Raw genomic sequence first — 18,293 nt, 5'->3', positions numbered from 1 at the left:
CAGCGACAGTCACAGATTACACCCTGGGATCAAGCCAGTCAAATAAAGGTTTTATTTTAACAGAGCCTGTCCCAGTGTCCCTGTCACGCCCCAGGGCCCATCGTGGGTGGATCAGGGCTGAACCCACCCCCAAACCAGTGGTGCCCTGGGGAGCTGCCAAGCACCCATGGGTGCTGCACCCATGGAAGCTGGGGGGATTCATTGGAGCAGCCCTCAAACCTGCCATGGGGACAGGGGAAGGATCCCACCGGGTGTCCCCCACCCACACAGGACAGCAGGGACACAGGAGGGGACACAGAGGTACTTGCATAGGTGACACAGGACCCCAAGCAGGGGTGGATGTGATGGCACTGCCAGGGGGGATGTGATGGGCTCCTGGTCCCCACTGAGGCCCCACAGGTCCAGGCTGGGGTGGGCACAGGCTCTCAGGGTCCTTGGTGCCACGGGGTGTGACAGGGACACGCAGGGACAGGGAGGCGTGGGAGTGCATAGACGGGGTCTTGGCCTTGGTGTGCAGCTTTGGAAACCTTTGGCTGGGCAGGCAGGAGAATCTCGGAGCTCTGGGTGGACAAGGTTCATGGCATGGCAGGAGGCTGTCCGGGCACTCCTTTCCCAAAAGATCTCGATGGGATGAAGGTTTTCCATGAAAACATTTCCTTTATCTCGGCGGATCCCACGGCACGAGGTGACAGCGGGAGCTGGTGGTGGAGGCACCGGGGTGGGTGGGGAGGCTGAAGCTCCGGGGTGATGCTGTATCCGTATTTCCATGCTTCCAGAGAAAAGCAGCTGAGCAGAGAGGCTGGAAGTGTGGCAGTGGCAATGGAGCATCCCCCGGTGCCCGCAGCCCCATGGGGGAGGCTGAGGGGAAGGAGCCCCAGGAGTCCGAGCAGAGCGGGGTGTGCCAGACACGCTCCGGAGCCGAATCCCCCCCGGATCTTTGGGCGCTGCTGCCCCTCGGTTCAGCACTCGCCCCGTCGAGCAGGAAGGGTTGGAGTCTCCGTGGCTGGGCAGGAGATGGGACAAGGCATCGCTTGCACAAATAGCCCTTGGAAAGGAATCTCGACGTGCTCCCGGAGCCCATGGGGAGGGGCCCTGTTTAACAGAGTCAGGAGCAAACTGGGGGCAAAAAGCCGAGCAGGGGAGAGCCCGAAGCACTCTCGGGGCAGGTGGGAGGGTTTGGCCACTGGCCCACCACGTCCCAGTGCTCCAGCATGCCGGCGCCGCAGCATCAGCCTCAGCTGTCCCCATGCAGAAAAGTCCCGGTCCAGCGGCCCAGTGGTGACCTTCAGCAGCCGAATGCAACTCATGGCAGTTGGGAACAGGAAAGATTTAAAATATATATAATATATACTTTTATTATTCACCCGTTAAATCCATTATATGCCAATCATGATCTAGTTTCAGCAGTTACATTCCCTTGATCATGTCTTTACGAGGATGCAATTAAATCAAACAAGGAGACGGCTGACGGCAGCGGGGGCGGCGGCTCCAGTCCCCCTCTCCTGGTGCAGGTCCAGCTTTGGCAGAATGGATGAGGGCAGCACCTCGGCAGGCCCGGCTCCTCCACGCTCTCCTGGCAAGGGCTCCCTTACTGCAGCACCAATCCGACCTGGGAGCAATGGAAATGGAGTCAGGACATGTCCTCTGCTCCGATCCCAGCTCCGCGTGGACGCAGCCGGGAGGGCTCAGTGCTGTCTGTGTGGGTTTCCCCACTGGTTTTGGGATATTTGAGAGCAGCAAAGCCCTGGGTTTGTGGCAGAATGGGCACACGGGCCCTGCCCAGCTCTGATCTGGGGAGGTGACCAATGTTTGGGGTGTGACAAACCCAATCAGGTTATGAGACAACCTTGATTCATGAGCCAAAGATGTTTCTGAGCTCATGATGAATAGAGGGATGGAACACCTCTCCTATGAGCTGGGGTTGCTTAGCCTGGAGAAGGCTCCAGGGAGGCCTCAGAGCCCCTTCCAGTGCCTAAAGGGGCTCCAAGAGGAACTTTGGACAAGGGCCTGGAGTGACAGAACAAGGGGCAATGGCTTCTCACTGCCAGATGCGATATTGGGAAGGAATTCCTCCCTGTGAGGGCGGGGAGGCCCTGGCACAGGGTGCCCAGAGAAGCTGTGGCTGCCCCATCCCCGGCACTGTCCCAGGCCAGGTTGGATGGGGCTTGGAACGACCTCGGACAGTGGAAGGTGTTGCTGCCTGCGACAGGGGTGGAACAAGGTACTCTTTTAAGGTCCCCTCCAACCCAAACCATTCTGTGACTTGGGAGAAGCTGCTTCCCAAAAGCCTAGTCCTGGACATGTCCCTGCACAGGCAGCTGGCACTGCTGGGGACTCTCCAGGATGTGCTGGTGGCTGGTCATGTGCTCTGACCCAGTGGACCCAGAGGCAGCCCCACCACAGGAAGCATTCCCAGCATCAGGCTCTCCCACCCACCAGCGCTCCCAGGGATTGCTGACACCTCCTCGGGACCTCCCAGGGCTTCCTAGGAGGCTCAGCAAGTGAGTGAGGCTGGTTCAGGGCACATGGGCTTGTGCCCAGAGACAGACCTGGCTTCACACCAGGGAATCAAAGCCCTGTGACTGCCATCAAGGCATTAATTAGCTGTTAAGGCATTAATTAGCTGTGATGTAGCTGGGCAGATTCTGGTTCTCAAGCACCATCCTCTGCAAGGTGACTGTGGACTGGAGAGATGCTGAATCACATCTCTGGGGTGGAGGGACAGCAGCAAGCAGGTGCTGCCTCAGAATGGCCCAGGGCAGGCAGAGTGGGCTGCAGCACAGCTCTGGGGGCAGGTCAGTGGGGAACAGGCTGCTGGCCCTACAAGCTGCTGGCCCTGGGGACAAATGACATCCTGGGATCCCGTGGCTCAGCCCCCTGCATGTGGTGGCAGAGCTCCTTTGTCACAGGTCCTGCTCCAGCCTGTCTGCTCTCTCCAGAGGGGTGGCTGCTTCTCCCACCCCACCAGGACACACTGGCACCCAGGGCTGTGCAGTGACAGCCGGGTCCCTGTGCGGGATCACAGGCAACTGCCACAACCCCCAGTGTCACATCCCTCTGCTGTCTCCTCTGTGCCTGGCCTCCTTCCTCAGAGGGAAGAGGTTGGTGTGAGGGGAAGGACTGAACCTGCACTAGTCCAGGAATAAAATTAGCTTTGGAAGATGAGCGTGGAAGGATTTTCCCCAGGGACACGCTCTGTGCAGGCACAGGGGGATGGCACAGGGAGCTGACACCCATCACCGTGTGTGACACTGCGAGGACACCGGCTGGGCTGGGAATGCCGAGGTGTGGGTGACACCAAACTCATGTCCCCAGGGCTACGGGGATGAGACCCCTCCTCACAGCACTGACCTTCTCTGGTGCCATGCTGGGACACTTCCAATTGTACAGGTAATACTGCAGGTTCCCGTCCCCGATCCCGAACTTCAGCTTCTCCAGGAAGGTTTTGTTTTCCATGAGATCCAGTGCATTGAAGACGTCAAATCCTTTCTGCACATGGAATACATGAAGCCATCAGTTCCTGCTTTTGTGCTGGGGAGCTCCTCCCACCTGTGAGCAGCCTGGCCCCCTCTCCTGCCCAGCTTTGAACCCCAGAAAAAGGGAAGAGCTCAGCCTTGGCGTCCCCAGCCTCAAACCAGCTACTACAGGACTGTTTGCTGTAGGACATGAGTAACACCCTGAGCTCAGCCCACCATGAGCTGCACGGTTCAGAGCACCTCTGCATCCCTCTCCTGGGTGGCAGATCCTTTAGGATTTGGATTTCTACAGCCCTGGGAACAAGCCCTTCCCACAAACCCAAGGGTGGCGAGCCTGCAGCAAGCTGCCCAGTGAGTTTCCTGGTGAGCTCCTGGTGAGCTGCCCAGTGTCCCACGGTGCCACCACATCCCTGCCATCCCTCACCGACTTGGCGAGGATGAGCGCGTCACTCATGAGGTCGATGAGAGGCGTCTTGGTGTGAACGTTGTAGAAGGAATAAGCAGCTTTCAGGCTCTTGTGAGTCGGGTGGTTCATGATGGTGGAGGGCAGCGTGTAGAAGCTCAGGAAGTCTGTCACCTCTCCCGGGGCACTCTGGAAGGCAAGAAGGGACATCACGACATGTCAGGCTGGCATAAAGCCTGGCCAGAGCCTTAGAGGGGCTCTGCCAGTTGGAGTGATGGGTGTAGGGAGACTCAGGGAATCCCAGGATGGAGGCACCATCCTCCAGCAAACTCCCATCCCAGAGGGGCATGGAGCCCCTTCCTGATCGCTCCCACAGCTCCAGTGGAGACAAAAGCTCAGGAAAACACCCCTCCCATCCTGCTCCTGCCCCTCACCTCTACCACAAAGGTGTCGATGATGTTCTCCTGAGGTAAGAACCAGTGCTCCACCTCCTCTCGGCTCATCACAGGGGTCAGGTGGAACTGCTTCAGGTACTCGGTCAAGAGCTTGTGCACAGCAGAGATGTCCTTGTGCTCCATGGGCCGCAAGCCGGGAGTCTTGGGAGTCTACAGAAAGTGGGACAAGTTGTTTCGTTGCTTGCACAGTGGTTTTCATCACCCAAGGGCTTTCCAGCAAGCAGCACAGAGATGCTCCCTGCTTAGATCAGCCCATTTTCAGCCCCCCAGCCCTGTGTGCCCAGCAAAGGATGGATGTGATCGGCCGTGACACTGATGGCAAAGATCACAGAGAGCACAGCATGTCCCAAATCCCCAAGCAGCAGGTCAGGTCCCACTAATGACACAAACTCTCTGTTTCCCTCCAGGTTCCTGTTCCCCCCCCACAGCGGGCACAGGCTGGGAGATGCGTCCCAGGCTCCACAAGATGTTACTCCCAGTTGGCCTCAATTACTAATCTAGGGTTGGGATGGCTCAGCAAGCCCAGATCCGTTTTGGGGCTGAGTTTCTGTGCAAAAACCAGTAGCTCCAGCCCAGCAACTGCTGCCTGTGTGGCTGTGGGAGGCAGGAGATGGGAGCTGCCCATCATGAAAGCAGCACTTTCCACCCCAAGGGGCAGCTCTGGCTGACTGAAAGGAGCCAACAAGGTCGGGGAAGGTGGTGGCAATTTTAATGCATTGTTTGTTTTTTTTCCTCTTCCATCTCCAGCTGGGGAACTTCCCCAGCAGGACAACTGCAGTGCCAGAACTGATCAGTGTGACTGAAGAATGAGGGACTAATCCAATCCAAGGTCACACCGAGGCTGTGTTTGGACAGATGAAGGCTGTCACATCTGCCTGCTCGTTTTACCAGGACGACAGGCTGTGACTCACCAGCAAACAAAAGCTCACAGGGTCCTCTAACTGCAAGAATTTGCCCTTAAAATGCAGGTACCCAGGCAAAAATACATAAAGATTAAATAAAGCACAACTGCTTGACAGAGTCATTTACTACATGGAACAAACCCTGGCTCTCCAGGCAGAGGATGTGACCTCGACCAGGATGTTTGTGCCTCTCCCTCTGCCCAGCGAGGAGCAAGCCCTGAGCTCTGCTCCCGGCTGGCACCCACCTCGGGCAGCCGGTAAAGCTTCGTGGTACGTTGCATAGTCATGTTCCTGCTCAGGTGGGAAAATTTGACCTCGATGAGTTTCCGAGGATTCAGGGAGCGGTGCCAATACCTGCAGAAACACACTGGCAGTGGGAGACTCGTTCTGGGGCAGCGGGGCGGCCACGGGGCACGAGGTTCCCATGGCTGCCACGAGGGCAAGTGAGAACATCAGGCCAGCAGCTCCCCACAGAGAGAAACACGGTTCTGAAGTGCTTGTGCTGCCAAAGCCTCCTCTCCTGTGTTACATGAGCAGCTTTAGCAAAGCCACTGCACTTAATCCTGGAAGGACAGCGTGGGAGGAGAAACCTGGGCTGGGATCACTCTTTCCTGTCCCGGGGAATCCCACAGACACTACTGGCCACAGAAGGGACCTCGGGAAGGGAAGGTCTGCACACAGAAATCTTGGGAGAGCCACAGACACTCACCTGCAAGTCCCCACAGGCTTTGGCAGCACCACTCCCGCAGTGTAAACAGCCTGGAAGATCCCCTCCAGATGCACCCTCCTCGTGATCTCACGGATCAGAACCGGAGCCACCCGTTTCGAGCGCAGCTTTTTGTGGACACACAGGAAGTTTATCTCCACCATCTTCTTCTCTCTTGGGCAAGAAACAATGCAGAGCATGAGGCTTGACTGTCCTGACTTGGGAGGATCAGATCAACACCCTGGGCAAGCTACCTCCAAACCCTCTCAAGGGAATGAGGAATCAACGCCTCAGGGAAGGGGCAGGGGCTGGGTTTGGAGAACCCTCCCTTAAGCTTTCCCAGAGAAAATGGTCTGAATCTGTGTCAGGGGAGGGTCAGGTTGCAGATTAGGGAAAGGTTCTTCCCCCAGAGAGTGGCTGGACACTGCTCAGGGAATCTCCTGGGAAGAGGCTCCCCAGGGAATGGTCAAAGCCCCAAGGCTGCCAGAGCTCCAGGAGAGTTTGGACAACACTCTCAGGCACTGGGTGGGATTGTTAGGCTGCCCTAGGGCTAGGAGCTGGACTGGATGATCCTTGGAGATCCCTTCCAGCTCAGGATATTCTATGATCCTCCATCTCCATCTAGCCCTGATGATTTCTGTAAGCCAGAGCTCTAAGTTAATCTAACTCATTGAGGAAAACATCCTTCACAGTGGTTAACTACAAGATGTTCCTGCCCAGAACCTCCCTGCCAATCTTAAATATCCCCCATCTTCCCCTCCAAGGAGCAAAACATCTCCAAAGCTGAAGGGTGCAGGTCTGGCTGTGGGCTGGGGAAGACAATGTAGCCAGACCCAAAAAGCCCCAGGTGTCAGCAAGGGGCAGAGTGAGAAATGCAGTGGAGCAGCACTCACGTGTCATAGATGTGGATGGTGGCTGGAATCGCGCTGATAAATCCCACCAGCTTCTTGCTGGAGACCACTCGGACCCCACAGTGCCACTGGGGCAGCCAGCCTGGAGGACGCAGTGCCCTGGGGAGGGGACACACCTCAGCAGTCACCTCCCATCCAAGGTCCCTGGTGTACCTGCTCCTGCCTCCCACCCTGCCCTGGGACACCCGGTGTCCTGCTCGCAGCAAGAGGATGAGAGGGTGACAGTGATGTGACAAGGACTGTTGGGATCCGGGGCAATTCCTGCACCCCATGGCCAGTCCTCACTAGGGACACAGGAGGAAGTCCCTGTTCCTCGATTCAGGAACACCCTGAAGAAACAGCAGCTCTGCTGCAATAGGACTCCAAGGGTAATTGCTGCCAGCTGCCTTCATCCCATAGCTCCAGGGCACTGAGGAATTCCTCAGCTACTGGGATTTTCACAAACACTTGAGAGATCAAACCAAAGAGGAAAAAAGTCCACTTTTAAGCTCCCAGATCTCGAAGGAGCCCGAGGCAGGCAGGGCTGGGTGACAGCCCCTCTCACTGTGTCCCTGGGACACTGTACACAGTGACAGATGGGGAAGGGACATTTCAGGAGGAAGGGAGATGGGATAAGCAAAAGCAGCTGCAGCCCTGTCACCAGGATCAGGCTTGTCAGCATCCCACACCCTCTGCTCTGCACTGCTGGTGCCACTCACCACAGCAGGAACTCGGGCGAGTAATCGAACCGGAACATGTTGTCATCGTCCTCCACGTAGTTCTCGTTGAGCAGTGTGTAGAGCTCCTTCAGCTGCAGCAGCACAGAGCACGGGGGTTAAGGAGGTTACTCAGCCATCACCTGCCCCCAGACAGGACCCTGAACACTTTGTGTGTGGCCACAGCACTGGGGCACCATGTGCGGCCATGTCCCTGCTCCTGGCACATCGCCCTGCTCCGAGGTCCTGGACCAGTGCCACACAGAGCAGGGGCAGCAGCAGGACACGGGTGAGCCCTGTGCCACTTCCTAGGGAGGTGGGTCATGCTCTAAAGGCTCTTCCTAAGGGAAAACTGGCTTCAGGCATCTGTACAGCCCCCTGAAGAAACCAGGCCAAGCTGGCCAATCTGGGATGGTTAAAAGGGCACTGGAGTGGGGGGAATCAGACCCATCCAAGCCCAAGGAGATGGTGTGACAGAGCCAGAGAGTCGCCTGCTGTGGTGAAGGACACATTTCCATCCCCAAAACCATCTCCAATAGTCCAAGCATTGAACTGCCATCCGAGACACTCCCAACACGCGCATGCCGAGCTGCCTGTACTCACCACACCTCTATCCCCCAGGTCCAGGGCATCCCAGGTGAAGCCCTGGGGCAGGGTGTACGGCTCCTGGCGGATATTGTCCTTGTCCGGCTCCACCGGACCGTGGGTGTTCACCACTTCTCCTGTAGGACAGAGCACACAGCCATGAAGAAGTTCTCTACTGCGTGAGGCCAAGCCTCCCCAACACCTCAGTCTGGTGTGCAACGTGCCTCACATCTCCCACCCCTGGAGTGGCAGACAGGGACTGTCACTTTACCCACCCAGTTTGGGATTTGACAATGGGCAGGGAATCAAAACTCCTTCCAGGGCAACAGTGGAGCCCATTGGGTGACCAAACACGGCCACAGCTACACCCTCCAGCTCCACACGTGATCCTGATCTTTCCCCCTCCCCACAGTCCCAGCCTGGGCCAGCACTTTCCCGTGAGCCCCTCCATGGGATGCTGATCCCTGCCAGCTCTGGCCACTGCCACTTGGCAAGTGCCAGGGTTTCCTGTCCACTGTGTCTAAGGAAGAGCTGCAGTGAACAACACAACTTTTGTTGTAAAACCACTGACTCCTAAAGGCCCTGATTCAGCCAGGAGACGTCGGCTCAAGCTCCGGCTTTCTCGGGGATGTCGGTCCAGCAGCATCACTTCAGTGCTGCCAAGAAAAGTGAGTTGTGCTAATTAGGAATTCCCTTAAAAAGGCATTGAAAAGGTTTCCAAGCAATGGGGAGGTGATGAAAGCCCAGAGCAAAAACTTCCCCCATCACACCCACCCCAGGCAGCTTCCAGAAACGCTCACCCCTGGCCGCCCTCTCTGTTTTGAACAGGTGCTGAACTGCTCTGAGATCTGGCCCCAAAAATCCCACAGCACTTCTGTTATCCAGCCCTAAATAGCCCCATGTCCGTAATGCCGTGTGCCAGAGCCTGCCAGCACCACGAGGAGCGCTGGGACACGGGGAGTGGCTGGCAGCCAGGCACAGCCAGGGCACAGCCACCACCATGGTGTTGGGAGGAATGAGCTGCTTTGTGCCTCCCACTCCCCAGGAGACACCTTCCACCCTTCCCCCAGGGTTTTCCCAAGCAGAAATGATGTTTCCCATGTCCAGCGTGCCCAGAAAAAAGGGCAAACGCAAGACCAAGCTCTGATGTCTCATATGACAGTGTCATCTCACTGTGATTTTCCCAACTTAAAGCTGAGACTGTTGCTCCCAGGAAAGTTTTTGAGAGCCAAAAAGGTCTCAGAGTGGTGTGGACATCACGGAATGGGAATCAAACACTGCATCTGCAGCAAAAGAGACACAACCCCATGAGGGGAAATACTGAAAAGCAGCAAATTTGAAGCCATGGCCAGTTATGGATAAATCTAGAAAGTGTGGGTTTGTCTCATTCCCTAGTTCCCCTGAGCTCTGGGGGATGGAGAGGAGGAGAGACTAAAGTCTCTCATCCCAGGCACCCCAATCAGCCTGGGAATGAGCACCTTCCAGCCAGGCAGCTCTCCTGTCACTTCTGCTCTGAGAGCTCCTGCCATGGTGTCAGCAGCAGATCACTGCCACAGGCTGTCAGGAGCAAGAGGAAGGGCTGGAACAGGGACTAGAGCTGGGAAGCACCTCTGGGATGTTCACAGGGCAAAGAGGGGACCAAGAGATGGGGCTTCCCATCCTTAGATGCTCACGGCAGCTTGGGGTAGAGATGCTTTGATGTTTGTGCTTCCCCTCTCTGGGCTCAGCTGCAGCTCCTGCTTGTGCCAGAGAGGGATGTGAGCCCAGCACACCAAGGATGTGGCAGCTCAGCACACCAAGGATGTGGCAGCTCAGCACACCAAGGATGTGGCAGCTCAGCACATGGAGCTGCCTCCCAGAGCTGCTCTCATCACCATCAGGTCCCAACTCACCCTGAGTTACCTTCCCCACCAAGGATCCCTGTCTGGGAAACTTCAACCTCCAGGAAGGGGAGAGCTGGACAGCTCTGAGTCCATAGGATGTGGCAACACCACACGTGAAACTTGGGTACAGGGGGCTGGGGAGACCCAACTCCAGGGCTAAGGACTCCAGGGATGAAGGAATGCACAAATGCAGGAGGCATCAGGTCTGATGTCAGAAGTGGTTCCTTGTCCCTCTGTACCCCACAAAGTGCTTGCACAGCTCTCCAGACCCTCCCCATCCATTCAGCCCACGATGCTGAATGGTGGAGAAGTGGTTTTGATGCCTTTGAAGCCCAGGCCAGGCAGGGACTCACTTGGTAGCCACAAATCAGCATCTCCAGGCTCCTTGGAGCAGCATGGGGACCACAAGGCCTCCCCCAGAGCCCACAGGATGTTGAGGGGCTGCACATACCTAGCTTGGGCACTGGCTGTGTGTCCCAGAACTGGTAGCTCCTCTTGCTGGCTTCCTCCATGGTTTTGGCAGGGCCCTGACCTACAGAGAAGAGCTCGATGGCTTTTTGAATCTCCTGGATCCTCTCAGCGGGTAAAGAGTTCACCTGAGGGCAGAAAAGGAGGGTGGAAAGCAAAATGAGTAAGCTGAGCCACCAGGTCTGTATGTGGGCTCCTCATTAGGGGAACCTGGAGCTGATCCAGGGTGGGTGCTGCCAGGAAAGGGAGAGCAGGCAGGAACCTCCCTTCCCACCCTCAATCCTTGACAGAATGGATGAACCCTTTCATCAGCCACCTGCCACTCACCCAGACCTGGTTTCTAGGCACTCCTAGGACAAAGGGGATGGAAGGACTTTCTGAAAATGCTTTAAGCTTCAGTTAAGTGGGTGCTGTGAACCCCAGGAGCAAACCTCCCCACCTGACATCCTGCAGAGACAGATGGATCAACCCACACCCAGCACTTGGGATTCCTTCAGTGGCTTTTCTTTCTCACTGTTCAGCTTCCTCCCTCTAATCAGTATCCACAAACTGCAGCTTCCAGAGGCATCCCTGGACACCATGGACTGGGACAAGGCAGAGAGGTTGAGTCAAGATGAAAGACACTTTCATCCTCCTCTTCCTCAGGGTGGATGGCTCTGCACTGAATTCCCAACCCCAGCTCCTCTCTGATCCCCGAAGAATTTTGTTTGAAAAACACAAAGCCCCAGTTTAAAGCTCTGCACAGTCAGTTGGACAAAATATTCAAAATATTTGGACGGGAACTGGGCATCAGACAGAAAACAGCCTCTGCTGATGTGTGTCCTCTGCCACAGGACCAGAGGGGACAAGAGGGCCATGTGTGTCCCATGCTGCTTCCCAAATCACTGGCTGCTGGAGAGGACCAGGCAAAGCCCAGGGGAATAAGATAGACCCTGCTCTCCCCAGCTACTGCTCCTGTGATCATCAAGCAAAAAATCGACACCATCAGATGTCACCCCTGTGCTGCTGTGGGCAGGACTCAGAGCTGGCAGGTGGCAGCTCCTGCCTGTGACAGGCAGCTGGTGTCTGGGAACAATAACGTGGAGGTGCCAGTCTGACCCTGGAACTGGCTGGGATATCCAGCCAAGGACTGCATTATCCCCGGAGTGCTCTGCAAACACCTTCTGCACCACCAGGAATTCCCACACATGGAGCCAGGCTGGGAAATCACTCTAAATCTGAAGTTTTTTGAGCAGTTGAGTGCCTAAAACCAGGGCTGGGAACTCTTTCCTTGCCCTAAGTGGCACTGGAGTGGTTCAGGATGGGGCTGGCTGGCTGTGGGGGGCTGGGATTCCGGGAAGGGGTCGGTCACCTTCACCGGCTGGTCCTGAGCCTGGTCAGGCTGGTCTCCTCCTCCTTTCTCTTTCTTCCGTTTGGGTTTCTTTTTCTTCTTTTTGGCTCCGCTGTCATTTGCTGGACTCAGGCCCCTGGGGAACAAAAGAAACATCATTGGAGCCTTGGGGCTTTCTTTTGGGAGAACATTTGTTTGGTTTCTGAGGCACTCTAAAGAAAATACAGGCTCCCTGCTGAGTCCAAGTCTCCAGGAAGGGGAATACTCCGTGCACGGAGGGTGCAGCCAAGCACCCACCCCACGGCACAGAACTCCCTGTGAGCTCCCAAAAAGGGACCAGCACCAACACCTCCCACCCCACAGGTTTGCTCAGAGGTGGGGACTGAGCCCTGTGCTGCAAGAGATCACATCCCCACTGTCACATCACCCCACTCTGCCACCCACGCCCAAATCCACCCTGTGGAGTGGTGGGATGCCCAGCTTTGGCTTTCTCCCCCTCTCCAAGCCCAAGGATAGATGTGGAAGAAGCAAACACTGGTCCAGCCCCAGGGATAAGGCCCCACAGCAGGTCCTGGCACCACAGAGAGGTCGGTGGCCAAGGACACTGTGCCAAGTGTCACCTCACCTGCAGAGGCGATGCTCTACGGAGACGAGGCTGTTTATTGGAAAATTATTATATTGTTATGCTGGAGCTGGAAAATTGAGACTGAGGAGCAAATCTCTGGGAGTGCAGGGTGGGAAGTACCTACACCAGGGCACAGCTCCTCCTTCCACAGATGCAGGGCAGCCTTGGACATCCAGATCACGACCATTCCCAAACAGCTGCTGATATGAAACCCCTCACTGAGCCTGGCCTTTGTTCCAGCAGCATCCTGATGCCAAAACACAGGAGAGGTGCCTCCTCCCAGCATGGCAGAGGGGATCTCATGACGATGAGCTCATGATCCTGCATGGGATGACGTGGCACAGGACAGGCATGGGGGAGCTGGGATACTCCAAGCTCGAAGGGAGCCTCCAAACAAGGCCACAGCCTCCAAGGGGTCAGGGCTCAGGGAGAAATTCAATCCTGGAGAGGCTGGAGCAGGTCTGAGAGGAGGGATGAAAGGCAAAAGGGAGGGAAAGGGCCAGGAGAGCTCTGCCAGCTGCCAACACGAGGGGGTCTCCTGCAAAGCAAGCTGGGGGACAGCGGGTGCCAGGACATGGCTCAGCTCTGTCCTGTCCCTCACAGCTGCCAAGAAGGGTCAGGATACAGCCAGTGCATTTGTACTCTACAACAGAGGTGTTCCCTTCCTTGCACCCCAAAACAACTCTCACAGCAGGGACAACCCCACAGATCTGACCTGCCCAGAGGCACTGGAGTCTCCCCACAAAAGCACTGCTCACTCCCAGAGCAGTTTAATGTCTTTACCAAACACAAGATAGGGGTGAAGAGGGTGGAGCAGGAGAAAAAAGAAGAAACGTGCTGGAAAATATGTTGGAGCAGCATCCAACTATTTATTTCAGCATGGCCAGAACAAGGAGGAGCTGGGAGGAGAACAGAGCTTGAAGAAATGCAAGTGCAAGGTGTCCCTGCCCATGGCAGGGGGTTGGAAGTGGATGATCCTCCAGGTCCCTTCCAACCCAACCATTCTAGGCAATCCCTGGGCTGAGCAGCAAGAAGGTTATGAAACTAGGGAAAAGTGGATGGATAAACGTTTTTTGAGGGATGAGGCCGGGAAGTGCCTGTGGATGTAGCACAGAAAGCCAACACGATGGGCTGTATTGTCCTGGGGAGCAGAGAAGGATGGTTTGCAGGACACGGAGCTGCTGGGCTGGGGAAGCTTTTCCTCTGGATGAAACCTGAACAGCAGCAGAGACTCTGCAGACAGCACATGCTGGGGAAAAGGACTCCCACCTATCAGCAGAGCCTGTGTGGAACACCAGGAGATGGGAAGCATTCCTGGCATGGGAACAAGCAGTGGCTCAAGGTGAGCTGCTCCACAAAAGGAGGTAAAGAGAAGCCCCCAGCTCTTCTCCAGAAGAGCATGAAGGAGAGCAGAGAGAGGAGCAGGAGCAAAGCCACAGCTCTGAGGACGAGCAGCTCCAAGGAGCAGCAGCTCCAAGGAGCAGCATCCTGCGGCACTGCTGAACCATCCCTGGAGGGAATCTCACCTTCCCTCCCACTGCCAGGAAAGGGCTTTGCCTCCACCCGGGAGATGCTGCTTGGACATGACAGCAGCAGCAATCCCAGCACAGGGCTGCTGACACCACTATTGATTTTAGTGACAAATGTGTGATGGCTTTTTTAACTCTCTGGGGAGGAACACGGGCAGATCCTGGCCATGCTGAAGTCCTGGGATGAGCAAAGCCACCTTGGAGCTGCATTAAACACATCCAAACCGTTTCCTATCAATTTTAACATCACAAACTGACAGCACCAGGAGAATTCTTGAGCATATCCCAAGGGCTGGCGCTGGAAGTTGCCCCTTCCAAAGGAGATGGACACGTGTTCCCAGCTCACCTGCACATTGGGATGCTGCAGGTGTCAGTTGTGACAGACAAAATGCTCCCCTCATACTCTGTCAGCATCGCTTTGCTTCATAAATCAGAGCTGCCAACTCCCAGCTTGGTGCTAATGAGCTTGGCCCAATCACGCCAGGCTCACAGGTGAAAGCGCTGAGAAAATTCCTCCCTGATTTATGAGCAAAGCTGGCGTGACCTGGAAGAAATCAGGGTGGCAGAAGGTGGGATGAGATTTTGTATTCCAGGTGGCATGGCCTGGGGAAGGGCCCTGCTCCAGCCAGGAGATGAAAACCAATCCAGCAGAGGAGTCACCAGCATGTACGAAAATGCTGGAAAACCCAAAGCTCCCACTTGCTACACCCAGAGAAGCAACAATTACAGGTATTTTCTATTTTAAATCTATTTAGGAAAGCAAATATCTTTTTTCCCCAGGGTAACTGCACCTCTCAGACATTCCCTAAATTAATGGCAATTCCCCAACAGTGTCCTGGGACAAGCCACCACCATCCAAAATCTCAACTACTGCAGCTGGCCTGACCCATGAAGCCGAAAGGGCTGGAGCAGGAAGGGTGAGCTGCCAGCCCAGCTCACATCCAGCAGCCCACGGCCTTCCCAGCTGCACTTAATGCCTTTTTCCTCCCATATCCCTTTGCATTCCTTGGTGCTTTGAGAGGTGAGGTAGCTGGACAAGGGTGCCCTGGCTGCACTGTGCAACACACCTCCTGATTCCCTGTGGGATCACCATGGTCTCTCTTCTGGCTAAGGAAAACACTTTTCCCTACTCCTGGGAAAGGCATCCCCACATCATGGCCATTCACAGCACTACAATCCCTCCTTTCCATTACCAGGCAGCTCCTTGAGCTGAAAGCAAAGGCTCCAGCACCAACCACTGCCCAGAATACAACCCCCATAACCTGAGTGATCTTGAAAACTGATTTTTGGAAGCACCTAAAAACAGTGGCTGGGCTTGCTCAGAGTGAGACCTGCTCAGACTGACTGTGCTCCACCAGCTCAGCCCCTCTAGAGGCTGAAAAACACCAGACACATCCAGCAACAAACTGGTGCTCAGCACCCACTGATCTAGCCCCTGGATCCATGGGTGTTCTCACCGTATTCCCAAACTTGAGGGAGGAAGCACAAGGGGAAGAACTCCAGCCCTGGGCGGTTCCCTCAGTCTGCTGGGAGGCTGAAAGGAGTCAGATGAGCAGGAATAGATCCCTGCTCCGTATTTAGGTGCTGGAAAATCCTTCTGCCAACCCGGGGGCTAATCAGGCACGGTGCTTAGGCTGTAATCTCTGTAATCTCGTTAGGGGCCGTGGCAGGGAGGGAGGGAGGATCTCCAGATGGCAAAGCTCAGCTCTCGGAGCCCAGCGTGCCACCAGTGTGCTCCCTACACCTACAACTGAATCCCATATGTGGGAGCTCAGTGCTTGTCCCAGGAATACCTTCTTGTGGCTCACTGCAGGCAGGGATCACCACATCGACAGCTGCCCCTCTGGAAAAGCCCCTCTGCTCCCTCACACCCCATCAGGCAACAACCCAGCTGTGCCACAGGGCGCTCCCGAACTCCTTCTGTCTCAAACAGCTTCCCCAGATGGTTTTGACAACAATGGAACCGTTTCACAGGACTGGGATGCTCCAATCCTTGGTGTCACCGCTGCTCTCGATGCCTGTGAGGTGACAAATCCCACCAGGCTGAGCCCATGCAATGTTCCTGCCTCTCCAGAACCAGGGAATAAACCCTCCCCAGCCACCAGGGACACAGTGGAAGCTCCCTCCACACAAAGGGAAATACGAAAAATAACAAAGTGGGATTATTTTCTTCAGAAAATCAACTTGGAGAGCCACAGCAGAGAGCAGTGCAGCCACTTCCCAGTGCTGACACATGACTGAGGCTGAGGAAACTCAATTCCTCTTTCCTGTCCTTAAAAGGAAAGGAAGTATTGCTTTCACTCAGGAATACTTTTATGTTTTAAACCTCAGTGCCAAGATCCAGTGACTCCCAGCACAAACTGGCATGGGCAGGGCCCTGAGTGGGGCTCTACAAACCCTGGCAGCTCAAAGCCCTTCCCCTGCCCTGTTTTTGGGGACAGTGTCACTGGGGTGACCGGAAACACTCCCGCACCCCAGTGTAATGAGATGGTATGGAATCAACAGAATTAATGACTGTGCATCCAGAAGGAAAACCATCCTCTTTCCCACTGCTTGGTCTCTCCCTGGTGGGTCCCTGCTGGGTTTTGGGGGTACAGGAAACTTGCCAGAGAGCTCCAAAGCCTCCCTGCCTCACGCTCCTTATGGCTTTTGGTGTTATTACCCAAGATATCCACACTATTTCCTACTGGATAGTCCCCAGGCTGCTTGTGGTATTCCAGCTCCTCGAGGTGGCCAGAGTGATGCCCACGTCAGGATCTGAGGAGGGCTCCAAAACACGCCTTTTCCTGGCAAAGGGCAGGAGGAACCGCTGGGCTGGGGAACAGTGGTGATTGAGCACCGTGTCTGCTCCTCTGCTCGGCTCTGGCTTCCACAAACCTAATCATGTCAGAGGGAAAGAAAATAAAAATCTCCCCCAGCACGGCTAAACCGATTAAACTGAGACACGGTGCCACACCCGGGAGGCAAATAAAATAGAAATGGGCAGCTGTGCTGTCATAAAAAAAGCCTCTGTGATATTTCTTGTGTGACCTTTTATTCGCTCCGGTTCCTGGGCAGGCAGGATTGCCTATGGAAAGCTGCTGATAGAGGGAGAAGGGCTCTCCAAGCCCATGGTCTCTGCTCTGCAGGGGTGGGCAAGCAGCACCAGGTGAGCAGGAGGAGCCCAGTGAGGCTCAGGTGCAGGAAGAACAAAGTGCAAACCCTTCAGAAACCTCTGGAAAGCCACACGTTGACGTTCCCATTCCCAGGCGAAATGAGGATGAAGCCTCTCCCGCAAATCCCAGGCATGGGGAGGCAGCTCTGCACCGTATTAATTAATGCAGTGAGTAATGAGGGTGCCACGTTAAGCATTCCAGCTCTTCCCTACTGAGATAAGGACGTGCCTCGCTGCCTGTGCTCGCTCCCTGCCTTGTTGTTGTTATTCCACCATTCCATACCCCTGGAGGCTGCGCTCCTCCAACCACGAGACAATGTAGGCAGAGCTTTGCAAAACCCTGGGCTGCGTTTAGGATAACGACGGGATGAGTGTACAGAAGCCCGGGATTATTCCAGGGCACGGGGATGCCACATGCTCCGGAAAGCAGGATCACGCATCCAACCGTGCCATCACCCTGGGTGTCACCGCGGCGACGGAGATGCCAGGAATGGGCTGGGGCTCGTGCGGGAGGGCAGAGGGAATGTGAGGAGACACACCCTAACGCAAGGCCACGAAGAGCTGCTCACTGGGCTTATTTCGGCCCGGAAAAGGCGCTCGCGGCGCCGTCCCGGCCGCCCCGCAGCCACCGCAGCCGTCACCCATCCGCGCCGCGGCCGCGCCCGGCCCCGCTGAGCTCCGGACACGCTCCCGCAGCGGGCGGGAATGGGCACCGCCCCCCGCCAGACTGACGGGCGCCTCGACCAATCGCTGCCCGGGATGCTGCCCAGCGACCTATCAGCGCACGCGGGGGGCGGGGCGCCTCGCACTTCCCGGCCGCTCCTCGCCTCAATGGGCCCGGCCGCCGCCGCGGCACGCGGTCCCGGCCGCCACTCACCCCCGGTTGGAGCCATGCTCCGCCTCGTTCTCGCAGTCGCTGCAATGCTCGTGGTCGTTCTCCTCCGCCGCCGGCCGCGGAGGCCTCGCCGGTGGCCGCCTCACTGCTGTCTCACTGTCGTCCGCCATCTTGAACGGGGCCTCCGCGCGTGCCGCACCCCCGCAACAAAGCGCGCCGCGATTGGGCGGTGGGCCGCGGGGCATGCCGGGAGTGGTAGTCTGCGTGGGCATGCGGGGGCCGGGCTGCGCCGGGGCTGGGACTACGATTCCCGTCGGTCTCTGGGGGTGTCTAGGG

The 18,293-nt window shown here is 56.3% G+C and overlaps 1 protein-coding gene across 1 annotated transcript; it reads right to left on the bottom strand.

Moving 5' to 3' along the window:
• Nucleotides 1-29: 29 nt before the first annotated feature.
• NMT1 (N-myristoyltransferase 1) lies at nucleotides 30-18,285 on the bottom strand. The gene is made up of 12 exons (XM_068996217.1): nucleotides 18,000-18,285; nucleotides 11,836-11,950; nucleotides 10,468-10,612; nucleotides 8,152-8,270; nucleotides 7,552-7,643; nucleotides 6,836-6,952; nucleotides 5,946-6,116; nucleotides 5,482-5,590; nucleotides 4,314-4,484; nucleotides 3,901-4,068; nucleotides 3,352-3,489; nucleotides 30-1,609 (listed from the first exon to the last, which is right to left on the bottom strand). The coding sequence occupies exons 1-12, from the start codon at nucleotides 18,227-18,229 to the stop codon at nucleotides 1,589-1,591; spliced, it is 1,596 nt and encodes a 531-aa protein (XP_068852318.1). The 5' UTR covers nucleotides 18,230-18,285; the 3' UTR covers nucleotides 30-1,588.
• Between the last annotated feature and the right edge of the window lie 8 nt (nucleotides 18,286-18,293).

Source organism: Aphelocoma coerulescens, chromosome 27, assembly GCF_041296385.1.
Source record: "Aphelocoma coerulescens isolate FSJ_1873_10779 chromosome 27, UR_Acoe_1.0, whole genome shotgun sequence".
NCBI classification, from domain to species: domain Eukaryota; kingdom Metazoa; phylum Chordata; class Aves; order Passeriformes; family Corvidae; genus Aphelocoma; species Aphelocoma coerulescens.
This window is presented reverse-complemented; position numbering and strand designations above follow the sequence as displayed.

Bases quoted from the DNA above. Each gene is read 5' to 3' on its own strand.
- NMT1 (XM_068996217.1), bottom strand. From the start codon at position 18,229: ATGCCCACGCAGACTACCACTCCCGGCATGCCCCGCGGCCCACCGCCC. The intron at 10,613-11,835 runs GTGACCGACCCC...TTCTGCCCTCAG, and splicing joins CTCAGGACCAGCCGGTGAAG to GTGAACTCTTTACCCGCTGA. The intron at 6,953-7,551 runs GTGAGTGGCACC...TCCCCTCCCCAG, and splicing joins TCGCCCGAGTTCCTGCTGTG to GGCACTGCGTCCTCCAGGCT.